The 18640-nt window shown below is 29.5% G+C and overlaps 1 protein-coding gene across 2 annotated transcripts in view; it reads right to left on the bottom strand.

The window, feature by feature from the left end:
- LOC122498984 (nuclear hormone receptor FTZ-F1) overlaps positions 1-18640 on the bottom strand; it is a 285716-nt gene that overhangs the window by 30773 nt on the left and 236303 nt on the right. Inside the window, exon 3 of one of the 2 annotated variants that reach the window (XM_043607005.1) lies at positions 10706-11194. In XM_043607005.1, coding sequence (XP_043462940.1) covers positions 10706-11194 — 489 coding nt within the window. Of the gene's footprint in view, positions 1-10705; positions 12697-18640 lie in introns of those variants that run through there. The other variant, XM_043607004.1, reaches the window with a different exon arrangement.

The following is an 18640-nucleotide window of genomic DNA, read 5'->3' on the forward strand; positions in this document are numbered from 1 at the left end:
ACCGAAATTTGCAGATGTTGCAACAATTTTTTTGTTGCTCTCAAAAGTTGCAAATGTTACAACCACTTTTTTGATGCTCTCAAAAGTTACAGATGTTGCAACAATTTTTTTGATGCTCTCAAAAGTTGCAGATGTTGCAACAATTTTTTTTATGGTCTCTCATAATTTACGGATAATTGAAACAAATTTTTACACATTTCAGTAAATATTAGTGATGCGGGTAATAAAAGCAGTACATCAAGACGAGGTAATTTTAATAATGCTCAAGACAAAATTTTCAATAATAAATATGCATCAAGAGAGCATCAAATTCTTTTCCGCTGTAAATAGTGAACACAATTTTTCTGTTTTTTCATTTTTTCTCCTTTTTCTTTTGCAAACATTTAGTAAATGTAAATTTTGACAAATTCGACAAAGAAACAAGGGAAGAAAATAAAAATTGCATTACATATGCATGTTATAAAGATGATGCAAAGAAAATGTCTGTTCAATCATAACAAGGCAGCAGTTTAGATATGGATGATTAAATATGTAGGAAGTTGTTTACTCCTTGAAAACCAAGGTTCTCCAATGATTTTAGCACAGTTTTACTGCAGTAAAGCAAGCAGAATTTACACATTGTATTATTATTCCCAATTGAAATCAAGAATTTATGCAAAACTAACAATTCTCTTTTCTCATTGTACGAAAATTTCTAAAAGCATCTTTAAATCTTTAGGAATTTTCAGAAAACTGACCAAAATCTTAAAAAAAGCAAAAAAAGAAAATAGAAGAGGGATGGTCTTAGAATTCAGCAGTAATGTACATTTTTCTTCCGACAAACATTAAAACAGTTGATGTAATTTTAAAACAGTAATTGGCTTTAAGAGTTCTTTCTTAATTTCATACACGTTTCTCAACTCATTTCCCGGCATTAAAATAAACTAGGAATATATATATATATATATATAGTCTCCTAAGAAAGCAATTAGCTCGACTTGAATTGAATTTACAAAAGGAAAAAAATACAAATCAAAAGTTTATACCTGTAAAATTATTATTATAAAATCATAGATTCATTCTCTATTAGTTATTGCTTTATAACTGTGTTGGTTAATTGGTCTGTGTGTGTGTGTAAAGTGTATAGTTACTTCACGCCTTTATCGTTGAGTCTGATCAGGTATTAAGTCGTGCGACGTTTAAAAGTAAGAGTAAAGTTATTTATTATCAGAAACGAGCCGCCCGCTTTTGTATCGTTTGCGTAAACGCGCAGCGCGCATTGCAGAATCAACTGTGTCACTGTGTTGCGACCGTGTAAAAGGCAATAAAGAAAAACGAAGCCATCGAAATCCTGAATTTCAGAACACAAGACGAGAGATCGAAGAGTTCGAAAGATATCTAAAGAAGTCCAACTATTTTTAAGTTTGTGGTTGCTTGCACTCTTATATACATACTCTTGTGTATATATATATAAACAACTTTAAAAGAGAATATATTTGCTATAGGTGTAATTCAAGTAGGTCTAGGCCCCAAGGCCCAACGATTAAAAGAGAATCTCGAAACGCTTTCTGTCGCAATTCTCTTGCTGTTGGTTAGTTCGTTCGTTTCTGTATTTTTACTATACGTGTTTGTGTGTTTGTCTCTGTATTTTCTCTGTATTTCTTCTATATGTATTTGTTTCTGTACGTATCTGACTCTGAATGTGCCTTTTACTTAGTGTGTATTTCTCTCTCTGTGTGTGTTTATAACTTCCATTCGTTTTCTATATACTCTGTTCCTTCAGCGTGTCGACGATTGCATAAACGCGACAAAACCGTGCTCATTTCTTTGCTTTTAAAATACACACATACAGGGACTATTCATTTTAAAGTTAAACTTTAAAATTCGACTCGAAATTTTACAATTTTTATTTGTAGGACATTTTTCTTGAGGTGTAAAAACTAGGGAAAGGTTTTCTTCCTTTTTTCGGTGAATAGTGTGTATTAAATTTTACTACTATGACAAAATTTCTTCTCAAATTTCTTTCAGTAGAAATTGGGAAATTGTTGAATCAAAAAAAAAAAAGAAAAATTTTAATGGATGAAATGATTCAGAAATAATTTTTTCGGTTAAAATAGGATCGAAGAAGTGTTTCACAAATACGACAGTATAATTAGGAGAACAAGTTTAGGGAGTGGGAACATTAGTCTTATCTGTAGTGTTTGTTGTTCAAAGGACTTAAAAAAATCCAAAAATCATTTACATCTACTGCTGTAAAACAACTTAATTTTCATCTGATCTGTATATCGAATTTGAAACTAAAAATCTAACCAAAGTTTCTGTTTCAAAGTCCAACCATTAGTTAGACATTTTGGCAGCATTAGCATTATCATTAGCATAATGTTATTAATCTGCTGATTATGCATAATTTGACAGAACTTAATCAAAAATTATGTGACGACCAAAGTCTTATTACTCAAAATTTAGTTGAACACATTTCCTCTTATCCGAATAATTTTATTCCTCACAGTAAAAAGAAAATCTTATTTTAAGGCACGAAAGCTGCCTTAAATTAAGATGCAACATTTTTAAGACAGTCAATGTTGAATTTACGCACGTTTTTCGTATCCTTTAACATTATAGCAGACAGTGTTGAATTTAAGGCAGCTCTTAAATTAAGATTTACTTTTTACTGTGCTCCTATAATTTTTACATCTATGAATTTTTCAATTCAGCTTTTAAAAGCTGAAGCTGATTACTTTAATTTTTAATACTTTAATTAATAACTTTAATACTTTAATTTTTTTGCTTCCTCATAGAGGAAGTATTTTGTTATTCCTGTCGGTTTGGCCACAAAATTTTGTCCAGAGCATGTAAAATTAGAAATTTTACAGTGAAAATTGCATTAAAAATTGTGGTTACTATTCTTCAGCATCATGTTGATGTGTTTTTCTCTTTAGTCTAAAGTATCGAAATTTCGTTTTTTAACCGTAAATGTAACCATTCTCAAAAATTAAGACGAGGGTTGAATATTCTTACAGCATCAAAATTTTATTGTAAAAACCGAATGCAAAATTTTGGTCCACCATCATTTTGACTTCTTTTTTATAATTCATTTTGTTTTGGTTGCAAAATTTTATCGAAAGCTTCAAAATTTCGTTTTTATTATCCAAAAAGCAGACATCATTAAGCATTAAGACGATGATTAAAAATTCCTACAATTAGGAAATTTTACATTAAAACTGGATTCAAAAGCGTCATCATCATCATCATCATCATCATCATTTTAATCTGTTCCTTTCTCTTCACCCCAAAATCTACTTTTCTTTGGTCATTCGTGAATTTAACAAAGAAAACATGATTAAAAATTGTGCCAACATCACAAACAAAACAAATATACTTGGGTATAAGTAATACAAAGAATACTTTCCCCAATTATGATGAGAACGTAATTATTGTAATAGTTACAGCATGCTTTTACAAGAAAACGAACTACAGGCGCCACTGACTTGAAAATCGAGAGTGATCACGGCGAGTGGGAGAAATAGAGAAGGATGAGAGTGACTCAGAGTTTATTACTATCAAGATTCTAGAAGACTATGAGGCCTAAAGGCTGGTTTCTCTGACATGAAAGAGCATGTAGGTAGCACCTACTGTATCATACAATTGACGCTTTGAATAGATATCTCTGAATCAGCAAAAATTTTCGGCCAACTTTAAAACGAAATCAACCCGAATCTCTTGAATTTAACTTCGAAAAGTAATAATTTCCTGTTCTCTGTTAGAAAAAACCCTCTCCCAAAGAAAAAGAACAAAACAAAATTTAGCGACCGATTGATCACTCAAGATGACTTGCTCTTCTTAAAAAGAATTTTTTTTTGCATACTGTAGAGACAGAAAAAAAAATCTTTTTTTCTCCGGCTATTTTTAAATATCTACTGAGAAAAAAAACACTTTCGAAAAATTTGCCAGACTGATAAAATTTAATTGAATGATTTCTTTTTTATTGGAATGATGGATAAAAAAAAGTAAACCAAGTGTGTGCGAGGAGCGTTGAGTCGACAAACGAGGTATGTTGTGTGTTACGTATTCCGACATCCATACAATCTGGGTTAAATGTGCCTCATATGAAGTAAAGAGTAATATAGCGTGATATCATCGGTAATTTAGCAAACATGCAAATTTGACTGAATTTTTATTCCAGCAAAAGCGACCATTTAATCTCAACTACAATAAATAATTCCAAAAGATATTTAAATATTATAATTTACAAAAAAAACTCTACACAAAAAAATTTACATTCGTATTGCAACATCAAAAATATCTATAATTCTCATAATTTTAATATTATTGTTTTTAAGATATTGTGAGAATTATAATAAAATAAATGAAACTATTAATGTTACACTGAAAAAAAGTTTATTTTATTCAAATAATTAATTTCATTTAAATAACTGATTATTTGTGTATTATCAAATAAATATTTTTTGATACAAATAAATATTTATTTGATAACAGAAAATTAATCGTATATTTGAATTAAAAAAAATTTTTAAAGTGTATTATTGCATTGACATAATTACAAACGAAACAATATTTTGCATTCTATTTTTACACTTTTTTTCTCTCTCTCTCTCTCTCTGTCTCTTGAAAAATAATTTTCACCTCTTTATCATCATTAGATAATAAAAACGATTTTTTTATGTACTTGGAAGTAAAAAAGAAAAAAAAAATGATAGATAAACTTTTGCAAAAGACAATTTAAGATAGTAGATGTACGGCATATGGCATTGTGAAATTGGATCAAAGTCACGAAATCTAGAGCAGAGTATAGTCACTAGTTTTTTTTTCATTCTTTTTATTTATCAAAAGCATATTTTTTTTAAAGATATTTTTTATTGTTTGTTTTGACCAATGTCCTGAGCATTTAATTGATCCGAGTGTGCTTCAGTGTCAGTAGATTTAATTGTGTCTGTCAGAGGCATCATTTAATTCCACCCAGTTACTATTTCCCGCACTTGACCTCCATTGCGACAACCCACCACCCACGTGTATACAGAAGTAGCACATTGATAAGAGAACTGACAGTGTCGAAATAATCCGTCAAGAAGGGATGTTGACACTTTTTGTTTTTTGAAAAATCAACAGAAAATTAATTTCAATAATATAATTAATTAAATGAGAAAAATAATTGAAAGGAGAAAGAATTTAACGTTAAAATAATTTTAGGAAAAAAGAACTTCAAGAAAAAATAATTGAAAGGAAAAAGAATTGAAGGAAACAAGAATTAAAAGAAAAAAATAGAGGAAAAAATAATTTTAAAAAATAATAATTTATTCTAATAATAACTTTGTTTGAAAGAAATGATCATTAAATTATAAAATTTCGATTCCGATTATGTAATTTCACTTTTTTTCTTTTTACTTTCACTTTTTATAATCGAAAGTGTTTCTTTCTTTCTTCATTTCATTTGAAAGATTAAAAATTTAATATATACTTATGAAATTGAATTTTTTTTCTCCGTAATTTTGAAACATTTGAAGGAGTTCAAATTTCTTTAATTACAAAATGAGTCTAAAAATTCTGTATTTTTTCTTCTTAAAAAACAATTTCAAAATTTGACATTTGAAGAGTGAATAATAAAAAGTGAGAGTTATTTCCACTTTTATTTTTTTTAGAAAATTACATAATTGAGAATTTCAATGTATTTGGGTCAAGTAATAATTTGTGTGCTTTTGATAATGAAAATTGTAATTTTATAATAAAAAATCTGTTTTTTTTTATTGAAGCTAACATTCCAAAAGAAGCAAAAAATTAGAAATAATAGTATATTTTTATTTTTTAGACAAAGTTGCGCAATTGAGAATAATTTTAATTGGGTCAAGTAATAATTTTTGTATTTTTGCTAATGAAAAATTTATTTTTTTTTATTAAAACAATTATTAAATTTTAAAAGTGACGGAAAAAAATTAAAAGTAATAGATTTTTTATTTTTTTTTTTTTTTACGAAATTACATAATCGAGAATAATTTCAAAATATTTAGGTCACACAATAAATTGTGTATTTCGATGAAAACACTCTTTCTTTGTAATAAAAACATTTTTTTTATTAAAACTAAAAAAAATTTTATTTAATTCTTTTTTTATTAAAGATAAAAAAATTTTTTATTTACCTAATCCTTTTTTCTAGCTGAAAAATAATTTCATTTAACTCTTTTTTATTAAATTCTAAAAGTGTTGAAGAATTAAAAATAATAGTTCAATTCTAAAAATATTGTGTATAAATATATATTGCTTATTGTGCAAACTTGTATTTTTATTTTTCTTTAAAAAATCAAATATAATTCGAAATGATGGAAAATTAAAATTCTATCTTTATTCCTTTCTTTAAAACTGAAAATTATCTTACGGAATGTAAATATTCCAAAAGATTAGTAATTGGGGCATAAATTCTTTTTTTTCGAAATTTTCTTTACGAAATATTTTTCGATTTAAAAATATGTAGATTTTATTTACAAAATTTTTAATTTCTCAATTTTCACTTCTTCTGTATTTTAATTTTTTTTAATTATTTTTATTTTCTTTATTTCTTTCTTCAATCTTTTATTTTTCAAATATTTTCTCCTTTCTTTATTTTTTCATTTTTATTTCACTTTATTTATTTATTTCCTTTTTCTGATATTTACAATTAATATTTAATATTTATAATATTTCTATTGTTTCTTTTTATTTTTTAAAGTATTTGAAATAGTTTTATTATTGTTGGTTATGTTTAAAAATATTTTGAATATTGATAAATTTTAGAATTCAATTTTTGAGGAAACAAAAGGACTAAAAAGGCTAATTTTCATTTTATTTTAAAATTGACTTCTCTTTCGATTTCTTCATAAAAGAAAAGAGAAGATTACTATTAAATTTCATAAGTTGAGAGGGATCGAATCTCTCAAAGAATTATAGATATATTTTTAAACCAATGTTAGTGTGTGCCGAAAAGGGCGTAGGTGGATGTGGTTTCTCGTAATAGAAATCGATTTCGACAATTACATTCTCAATGCCATGCCAAGCGCAGTCAAAAGATATTTTATATGCTTTCCAATGGAGATTATGAAAAGTTTTTAATATATTTTGCAATAACTGTCGCCATTTAAGTCGATGTCAATATAGGGACATTTCATATATATATTCATTATATTTCTATTCAAGAGATATCGCGTGATATTGAGACATATTATTACCCCAAAAAATTATTTTCCTTTTTTTGTTAACTTTTCTTTTTTTTATTTCAAAGTTTAAAACAATATTTACGAAATAAGATGAAAAAAAAGTTGTTTTTTTGTTTAAAAAGTTCGTGAGAATCATCTCGTTTCTTTAACACCCGTTTCTATATAATTATAATGTGAAGAAATATTTTTTAAATGTTTATACTTGTAACACTTGTCAGTCATGTCAATTCAAACAAGATCAATCTATCATTAAACAGTGTACATCCAAATTTTATGAAACTACATTTCTTTCTTCTTTTTTTTGGTGCGTGTATGTGTATTGACGTAACTTTATGTTGACTTAAATTATCAGTGAAAATTATTTAATGTTGTTTTTAGAAAGCGATCTACTTTTTAAACATTAATTTTTAACAATTAATTTTTTACGTTGCATTTCAAATATTTGAAATAATCTATTTTTTAGAACAGTTTACATTCATTTTTACCAAATTTTTAACAAGATTCAAACAGTTTATAACAATTTTTAACATGTTTTAAATAATTTAGAATAATTTTTAACAAGTTTTAAAAAGTTTTCAATAATTTTTCTGTTTTTAAAAAGTTTAAAACAGTTTAAAACAATTTCTAACGTGTTGTAAACAGTTTCTAACATATTTTAACAGTTTTAAACGGTTTTTAACAGTTTTAAACCGTTTATAACATGTTTTAAACAATTTAGAATAATTTCTACCCTATTTTAAATAATTTAAAACAGTTTAAAATATTTTAAATAATTTAAAACAGTTTAAAATATTTTGAAACAATTTCTAAAAGAGGTTTCAAATACTGTGAAACAGTTTCTAACGTGTTTTTAAATATTTAGAAAAGTTAAACTGTTTTTAATAATTAGGAAAGTTTTACCTATAAACATTTAGAAAAGTTTCTAAACAATTTGAAAGATTGGAAACATTGGAAACAATAATTCTAAACAATATATTTCATATTAAAAATTATTTCAATTTTTTCAAATCGTTTAAATTCTGTTTTAAATATTTCAAATAACGTTTCAATTAAAAATTATTTTTAAGACAATTTCGAACAATTAAAATCAATTTTAAAATGAAAATCGAAATTTTAAACTAAATCTAAATGTTTTGAATATATATTCAAAACATTGAGAAATTCAAAGTTTCAAACTTTTTTTCTAAATCCATTCATGAAGGGCTGTTCGCAACAATTTTGAGAATATTTTGAGAATGTTTCAAATAATTTTCAATTAGCTTTCGAAATATTGCACAGTGGAAAATTGTCAAATAGTTAATTTTTAAAAAAACTTTTAAATGTTCAACGATACCAATTAAGTTTGTTACAATTTGGCTTATAATTTCTACGACCTACTTTGACATCTTGACCTTTTGGCATGTAACGTACACAGCTTTTATTGACTATTCCACTGTTGTACTATACTGTATTTGCTTTATTATTGGAACTCGTTTCTCACTCAACCTTTTTTTGCGCTTGTAAAAATAACAAATAGAGAAAAAACACACCAATTATTCACAAAATAGAAAAAAAATTTGTTATAAAATATCTAAAATCAACAAAAGAATCATCAGTTTGGCAAATTCCGCACTTTTTCTCCTTTTGCAAAAATTTCTATACTGTCTAAAAAAATTTTTAATTTTCTAAATTTTTGACTCTTAACTCTAATTTTTAATAACTAATAACTATAGTAGTTCTATAGTGACTAGTAACTCGTAGCTATACATAATTAAATTAAATTAGAAAAGTTTTTCCATTTAATTTTTTTAATTGCTGTCAAATTACTGCAAAGGGCCAGAAAAAAATGTTAATGTTAACAAAAATTACTTTATTTGTAAAAAATTACTTGTGTCAATTAGTGGACTTTTTACGTCATTAATTTTTAAAAGCGGCATTTTCAGGAGTTTAAAATTTACCGAGTGAGTTTTAGCGTATACATATAGTCACCTGTCACTTTTCCGAATCGAAAAAGAAACTCATAAATTCTTTCCATTATATGGGTTATGTTTATGAACACGTATTGTGCAACATATGTAAAACAGACGTTCACGAACCTATCTAGAAAGGAATATATCCACGAGTTTCATTTAACATTTAGAAAAGTGATAGATGTCTACTCCAATAATGACATTTTCTTTTGATTCTAACCAATGAATTTTTCAATTGATTCATTTATTATTGTATCTAAATGGATCTTAATTTCGATTTAGAAAAATGGCGCAAGCTTTCCTAATGTCTGTTTATAGAGGAATTTCTAGTGACTGTGAATTTCTATTAAATAGTTTTCTATTAAATAGCTTTCTACTCTTTTTTTTTTTGGTTTTTTTTTAAGAGTATTTTTATTGGAGGCTTTTTATTTAAAGAGTTTAGTAGTTTTCTATTTTGCTCACCTATTCCCCTTTCGTAGTTTTCTTTTAAAAATGTGTTTTATTAAAATTTTGCTAGTAAATAAGTATTTTCTATTTGTTGCTGTTCAATTTCGCTATTCAAACTATTGCTTAGGGACTTTTTTGAAAAGTTACGCATTTTATTGTTGCAGTTAGAGAAAAAATTAGTTTGAAACAATTGAAACTTGTTTGAGGCGACCAAAATTTGTTGTAACAATAAAGATTTGTTTTGAGACAACTAAAAATTGTTTAAAACAACCGAATTTTGATTGAATCGACAAAATGCATTGCTAAACAGATAACAAAACAGTTCTTTGGAAATATTTACACTGTCGAAAAAATTTCGTTCATTTAAAACTTCAAAACTTATGGATCGTATTAAACTGTGTCAAATATTTGTTTACTAGAAATAAATACTTTTAGGTTAAATAAACTGTTTAAAATAACTCTAAACTTAGGTTTATGCATAAAAATAGAACACTTATCTATATACAATTATTAAACACTAACTATTAATTTATCAAATTATTATCAAATGTACTAAAAATTAGGATCAATTCATGATTTGATCCGCATTTTTGGCTACAGTTCAAATATACTCTCAAGTTTAATTTGTTTGAATTACTTTACAACAAACTACTTGCAAGTCTAATTATTAACTTTGGAAATATTTTATTCAAACATAATTTTTCTCTGAGGGTGTGAAAGTTTTATGTACAGATATAATAAATTTTGATCTGGATGTTTTTACTTTTTAAGCATTATAGTTATTCTGCAGATATGAAATTGAGACAAAAAACGAATCAAAACGTGTTTTTGTCTAAATTTGATATCCTTAGAGAAACTGTGACAGGGGAATTTTTATTTATGAACAGACATGAGAAATTCCGGATATTTTTCCACTTTTGCAGTATTATAACCGTCTTTGAATATTTATTTGTTTCGTGAAAATATTTCTATGGAAAAATGAAAGATTCCTAAAAAGTGACTCACTGATTCTGTTTCTCATGGCTATTTTGATCTTTTGGTTCGCCGAGAATTGATAGTGGGGAGAATATTAGTGATTCGAGAAAATATTAGAGGAATTAATAGAGAGAAAAGAAAAAATGGACTCACCTTCGAGTTTCATGCCAACTTCAAGGCACTTTTGAAACCGGCAGAACGGACATCGTTTCCTCTGTGTCTTATCAATGTGACAGGACCTCTCAGCAACGCAGGTGTAGACTTTTTTATTTTGGACCGTCCTCTTGAAGAATCCTTTGCAGGACTCGCAAGTGAGTAATCCATAGTGATAACCTGACACCTTGTCGCCGCACACAGGACACAATTCCTCGATGACGTCCTTGGTATCAGGAAAGTCCGATGGTCCAGGAATGGAACCGGTCACGACACCCACACCCGCCTGTGCTAGACTCGGATGACAAAGTGCACCAGGAATGGCAACGTTCCCGCTGGCGCCGGCACCAGTTGGTCCAGCATTATTGCCACCTCCTGCACCATTACCGGCATTATTGTTGTTATTATTGTTGTTGCCGCCGCCGGTATTGCCACCACCGGCATAAGTGCCACCCTCCAAGGCCGACGATGTACCACAGCTGCCTCCGCCTGTTGGCGAAAATAGACATGTGTAGACCTTTTTACTGCTACATGGCGAACTATTGCGCTTAAAAAAACCCTTGCAAGATTCACACGTTAAGAGACCATACTGATAGCCGGACATTTTATCACCGCACATTGGACAACGTTCCTCGAGGCTCGTGGCGTCAAAGAATGCCGCCTCAAAACCTGACATACCGCCACCTCCGCTTTGCTGCGATTGGTTGTGACTCGACATTTGGGATTGTTGCTGATTTTGTTGGGGATGACACATATTTGATGGCGAACTTTGCGCACAATTACCATAGGGGGAGGATCCATACTGACTCGCGTGTTGGGGTTGTTGTTGCTGCTGTTGTTGTTGCTGTTGCTGACCAGTGCCAGCACCTTGGGGACTGCCCTGAGGGCTCAACTGGAATGGCGACATGTTCAGGGATATCAGGCCCGAATGTTGCTCCATCTCCAATAACATATCACCCCTGAAAGAGTGACACACCACAATTTTTATTTCGGGTCATAAATGTGCACTAACTTTCTGCACACAACCACTCTCACTATTAAAAAAACAAAAAGAAACAAAAAGAAACACCACTATTTTGTTCCTAAAACTTCCTCCTGGTACTCCTTGTAACAAAACTTAAGAAATCACCCTAATTCTTTGTTCCTAAAATAAAATTTTCTCTAGCACATATTTTTTCTTGTTGTTTCGATTTAAAAATCAAGTTTCTGACAAACAAATCTCATGGAAGGTGAAACCAAGGCACTGTTTCAGCTTCGTATCCAATCCAGGATCTACAACACGTTCGGGTCATTATCGTGAGTGTTAAATGCGAATGAGAAAATCACGTCTGTCACTTATTAGTCACGAGAAAAAACTTTTCTTTCCAGATCAACGACACCTATTTTAACTCCTTTTTTTCCAACACTGCAATCCAATAATGATGATAGAAAATCACACGCGAAAGAGAGATGCACCATAGAAAAGACACACACCTGTGATACCGAAAATGGGATAAAATAAATATTTTGTTGCTTGAATAAATAAAGAAGGAACTAGGCCGAAAGTAAGAATGAGTCGTCGAGAGTCGTGTTGTGAAAAAAAACTATGGTTTTTGAGACTGAGAGAGCACTATACAATATTTAAGAAATGTGGCTGGTTTCCCCTTTGAAAAATACGGCGGCCTAACAACACGGCGATCTGCGTGCGACTGTTGTCTCTCGCCTCGCTGCTTTTCCTGAAGGGCCCACCCCCACCCTGTTCCTGTCACCCTAGACCCGCCGTATCCGTGCCTGTACAACACAACGTCACTCTCCAAATTGGAAGGCGGCTCCCACGCGCTTTTTGCGGTCAACACCGGCACCCAATTTTAACTTTCCACCCCCAAAAACTGAACAATTTTTGGATAAAAGAAACACTATTTTTCGAAAAATATTTACACTGTGTTGCTGAAAAATTATCTCCCGAAAAAGCCCCTTACCGACGGAGAACAGCAGTACCAACACAGTGCACAGCATAAGTGAAAGTGATTCAGCAGCGTAAGCCACTGCGCGCGGCCAGGTGCCCGCCGAAGAGGCGGGGGTCAGTGTGCAGAGAGGAGAGGGGACACACGATGATCATTCGGGCTTGTGGGGGCAAAGGGGCTTGGTGGTGGTGATGGTGGAGGTGGCGGCGCGAAACGAGCCGAGCGGCAAAGAGCCGGGCTTCGAGGGGCGAAGGGAATGACGAGTGAGGAACGCGACAACGAAGGTGGGGTTGACCTACTTACGGAACCAGGTCTATGTCGGCTGCAGAAATATTGTCCGAGACTCGCGCGCGCTCTCAACAGCGGCAGCATTATCGCGCCCAAGTGCCGAGCAACGTAAGCACGTGTACCTTCCTATAGGCGAGCGGGGGTGGGTGGTGTCTCTCTCTTTCTCTCTCTCTCTCTCTTCTACTCCCTCATTGCAAGTCAAAGATAGATGAGCATATATCCTCGCGAAGGCTAATTCAATTATTAATCAACGGCACAACAATTTATATATCTGTTGTGTATTTGGAAAATATCGCCAGCTCCTTTTTGCCATTTTTGGCAACTTCTGCAATTTTGAACCAAACTTAATCTTTTTTCAGGACATTAAGAACCTCTTTTCTGTCAATTTCTGTTGATTTTTACAGAAAGATGAATTTCTTTTCACAAAAAGACGCATTGTTAGGTAACTTCGAGAAGAATCAACAAAAATTCATTCTTGCTTTGAACCAGTGCAGTAATGACAAATTTCTTCGATTTTTAATGATAATTGAATTTTCTTTTCACTCTCTAAATCTGAATTAGTTAAAAATAACTAATTATTAGTAAAATCGTGGCTGACTTTTTGCCTCAGCAATTAATAAAAAATAACTAATTCTTAGTAGAGGATCACTAATTAATAGTATAATAAATAAATAACTAAAAAATAGTCAAATTTCACTAATTGAATTAGTTACTACAAATTAGTAAAATATTACCTACTATGTTATGTTAAACTAGTGACTGACTTTTTGCTATCAAATTAGTTATTTTTAACTAATTCAAATTTACAGAGCACTAGATGTGCGGTGTAGATATTTAGGTAATTTAAAGAAGAATCTTTTTGCAGAAGTTCAGGAACTAAAAGATGTGCCTATATAGTCGATTTTTAGACAACTTTGAGAAGAATTAATAAAAATTCACTCCTTTCTCAGAACCAATAATGGACCATTTTCTTAGATTTTTGCTTGAAATTGAATTTTCTTTTCTCTAAAAGATGTACAGAGTAGACTATTAGGCTACTTCGAGAAGAATCAATCAAAATTTATTCTTTCTTTGAACCAGTAATGACAACCTTCTTCGATTTTTGATGAGAATTGAATTTACTTTTCACTATAGATATGCGGAGTAGATATTTAGGTAACTTCAAGAAGAATCAAAATTCAACCGTTTACAGAAGTTCAGGAACCTACTGTCTTAGAAATAATGCCAATTTCCTTCGATTTTTTTACAGAAATTTGAATTTTCTTTTCTCTAAAAAATGTATAGAGTTGATTTTTAGACAACTTCGAGAAGAATCAATCAAAATTAATTCTTGCTTTGAACCAGTAATGCCAAATTTCTTCGATTTTTAATGAAAATTGATTATTCTTTTCAGTAAAAGATGTGCCGAGTAGATATTTAGTGAAAATAAAGATTCAAAATTCATTATTGTACAGAAGTTCAGAACCTCTGTCTTAGAAATAATACCAATTTAATTCGATTTTTTTCAGAAACTTGAATTTTCTTTTCACTAAAAGATGTACCGAGTTGTGTGTATATATGTGATTGTGGCGAACCCATCAGGATTAAAAAAGTAAAATTTACATGGGAGAGAAAAGAATAGAAGTATCTTTTGTCTGTTTCAGGAAAAGAATAATATAGTACATTATGTACCAAGTGCGAAAAGAAAATGTTTTCCCACGAGTTTGAAAACATTTTCTTTTTTTTGCAATTGGTCCAAAATTGGTGTTTTCTGTAACTTCAGCTTAACAAAAACAGTATTTTTATGCTTTTTCAGTAAATAAATGTAATTTTATGGTGATTGCAGTGCATATTTTATATTATATTGTAAAATTGAATTTTTTCACTAAAAGATGTATCGAGTAGAGTTATAGAAAAGAGTGTAGAGAAAACTACACTTTTCTGTTTACACTGCAAAAATAAGTGTCTTATTTGATATCTTAAAATAAGATGTTTTCTAAAGTATCTTACTGATTTTTAAGATGTTTTATACGTCTTAGATATTTCTTCTATCTTAAAAAAGTAAGATTCTTCTGTAAGTTTTTTAAAGTATCTTAAATTAAGATGTTTCTGTCTCAATAAGATGTTTAGCAATAAGATACTTGTGAATTGTAAGATGCGAAAAAAATTTAAGTTACTAAAAACTATGCATAAAATATGTCTTACATATAAGCCCATAGTTAACCTCAAAACTTTTTGCCCCAAAAATACACAGAAAATGTGGACGAAGATACTTTTAACATCTTAAATTAAGATATTTTAAATGACTAAAAAATGACTACCATAACATCTTAGAAATGACTACCAAAACATCTTAAATAAGATACTTCTTTTTGCAGTGTAGTATACAGCAAAGTAATGAAAAGTGTGCCTGAAACTATACTTTTATGCATAGTATACGCAGTAAAATAATGAAAAGAGTGCAAAAATACACTTTTTGTGTATAAAAAGTGCACTTTCTTTTTTCCTCCATGTGAATTTTATATCCATAATTTTAAGTTTTTTCCGCTTAGAACTTATACAAGGCATATATTATCCTATATCCAAAGTGCCTCAAAAAATGAAATAATTCTCTATAAATAATACTCGTTTATTCTCAAATATTTAATTCAGTAATAATCGCAATTTAGAATGTCAATTATTTAAATTTAATTACAAAAAAATTAGTAATTCACTTTAAATTAAATTTCTTTTTTTTCAATTAATGTCGCTCATAACAAATTAAATGGAGAAAATTCTCATAAATTTTTCAAAAGAACATTCTCTCCATATATTTCCGAGAATAAGATTTTAAATTATCGGGAATTTTTCACTGATGCCTAGCATCAAAATGTGATTATTTTTCAAACCAATTTTCCTTCCAGCTATTTATAGCTCCGCTTTGCGTAACTTGCGGAGAATTGTGACAAATTTGATGAAATTCCATATTCAGAATACAAAAGAGCAATAATTTATTTTCTGCCCCTTAGTTAAAATTTACATTTTTCTTTATCTATCCTCTATAAATTGTTTGTTACTCAATAATCTTTTTTGAAAAACAGCAGATGAAAGAGAAAAAGAAGAGGAAGAAGAAGAAGAAACAAAAATGCAGATAAGTTGCGCCTAAAACTGTATATATGGGTGATTCTCCGCGTAGCGCAAAATTTAATGTCCCTCGTGTTTTTTAAGAAATCAGTTTCATATATTGTAATGAATTCAACGTGGAAAATTAATTTCCATGATGACAAATAAAAGTCTATTGTCGTTTTTATTTAAAAGTTTATAATTTTGCTTAAAAATCTGTTTTAAGGTGCTAAAACGTCATGGTGAATCAGTCCCTACTAACATTTCATATATAAAATGTTATTTTTTTAGTAAAATATAATAATAAATATAATGAATATTGACATTTTTTTGTTGTCTAAGTTAGTAGAATTGAGAAAAACAAAACACTTGTGGAAAACAAAATTTATTTTTTAATATTTTTGTAGTTATTTCTTGTCCCTCTTTGTAAAATTGCATAATTTACATAAAAAATCAAATCGAAAAATTGCTCAACATTCATAAAAAGCAGCAATAAACTCTCCTAAATAAATTATTAAAAGAGAAATTAATTTAAAAAATTTTTTTTTCTGTTTTATATGTGTTACAAGCATGAAAGTTGCATAGGGAGTCACAGAATCGTCATGGTCGAATCATAATATATTTGCAATAAAATGAATAATTATTTATATTTTACGTCAAAACAAGTTTAGTAGTCTAAGGTTAGTGAAAACAAAAGACTCGGAAAAAAAGAATTTTTGAAATCGATAATAATTTGCTTAAAAAATTAGTTTTTCTTGTGCGTCATGGTCGAATCAGACCGTCATGGTGTAATCGCAACTTTACATGGGTGTTTATTGTAAAAAAGAAAATTACAATTATTTTATCTGGCTCACCACGAATATTTCGTTCTTGAATGTTAAACTTTAAAATTCTATATCGACTTTTACTTAATTTAAAAAAAAATTTATTAATAATAGTAAAATCCAAATTGTGCGCTACGCGGAGAATCACCCATATCAATGTTAAAAATCGGATTCCATCTTTAAACCATCAAACATTTTTCTTTATATTCGCTATAAATTGTTTGTTACTCAAAAGTTTTTTTTGAGAATTTATCAGTTCGCTATAAATTATTTGTTACTCGACAATCTTTTTTGAGAAAGAGCAGATAAATGAGGAAACGAAGTGTAAGAAGAGGAAACAAAAATGCAGAAGTTGCATAAAACGGTATCACTGTTAAAAATCGAACTCCATCATTACACTAAACAGAAAGAAATGATTTTCTTTCAATCTCGAAAAGTGTGAATACTTTTATTTTATTGTCTCGATTGAAAACTTTAATCCAATGGAATATGCAAGCATTCACACTTTGCGAGATTGAAACAACATCAATTCAATTTTTTGGTGTGAAGTTGCAGTTCAATTTTTAACAGTATATTATCACGAAATGGAAATTAAGAACAAAGAATTAACAATAAGGGAATAGAAATAAAATTAAAATTAGTCGTAAATAGGTGTAGGGGAGACTGGAGTAAACCCGCTTACTAGCGATTTGACGCTATGAACTCAACTTAAGATGGAGATATTGGTACTGTGAATAGTACTTAACATTCAACTTATGTTAACGAATTTTCTTTTAGTTTCATGAATTCGACATAGAATCATAGGCGGTCAAGTGTTTTTAGAGGTGTCAGAAAAAAACGTTCTTTGGATTTTTAAGTTTTTCGATCATTATTTTTGAGTCTTAATTTATTTGGCAAAGTTTTTTTGATGCTATTGGATGTCCTTTTCGAAGTACATATATGAGGCATTTTACGTGAAATATGCCTCATATATAGTTTTGTTTGATTTCAAAAAGATTTAATTAAATTTATTCTGAAATGTAAGGAATACATTCGGAGTAAAGTCGGTCACGTGAAGTCGGGGTAAAGCCGATCACTTCGTTTTTAATTTGAAATTTGGAATAAAATAATTTCACGTATTATATTTTAACAATAATAAAATTTATAACTTCTTAAAACCAAAATTGTAACCACATTTCACTTTCTCTTAATAAAATATAACATTATTTAAAGAGAATAATTTCCTAGATTTTTACAGATCTGACAAAAAGTGAGCGGGTTTACCCCAGTCTCCCCTACTATAGTAGTAGTACGCAGTATCACAGTTTTCTTCAAAGTATCAAATGAATATTAAAGTGAAGGACTTTGGAACCAAAAATTTGGATAAATTTTTTATTTGATCCAAATTTTTGGTAATAATTTTGTATCAATACTAAAGTGAAACAAATTGATACTTTTAAGTTATCAGTGATAGAAGTAAATAATAGAGCAGTATAGTATAGTAGTAGTAGCAAATAGTTGTGTAGTAAATCAGAACAAAACTAATGCAATTAGAAAACAGAACAAAACCTACAGAATAAAGAACGAAAGATAAATAATTCTCATAAAGGAAGATTTGCGGCGCCTAAGAGACCAATATTCACATGGCATCTGTGGTTTGATTATATACACACGAAGATCCAAATTTAACTCGTCAGAAGGAAAGAATCGGGTTGGTATTAGTGTCAAGAAGTGGGTCAATCTACATAATATACTATATCCATAATTTATGCTCTTCAATTTTGTAAGCATCACTTCTTCCTTCCTTCTTCTGCTTCTTC

Source organism: Leptopilina heterotoma, unplaced genomic scaffold (genome assembly GCF_015476425.1).
Source record: "Leptopilina heterotoma isolate Lh14 unplaced genomic scaffold, ASM1547642v1 Lhet_163, whole genome shotgun sequence".
NCBI classification, from domain to species: domain Eukaryota; kingdom Metazoa; phylum Arthropoda; class Insecta; order Hymenoptera; family Figitidae; genus Leptopilina; species Leptopilina heterotoma.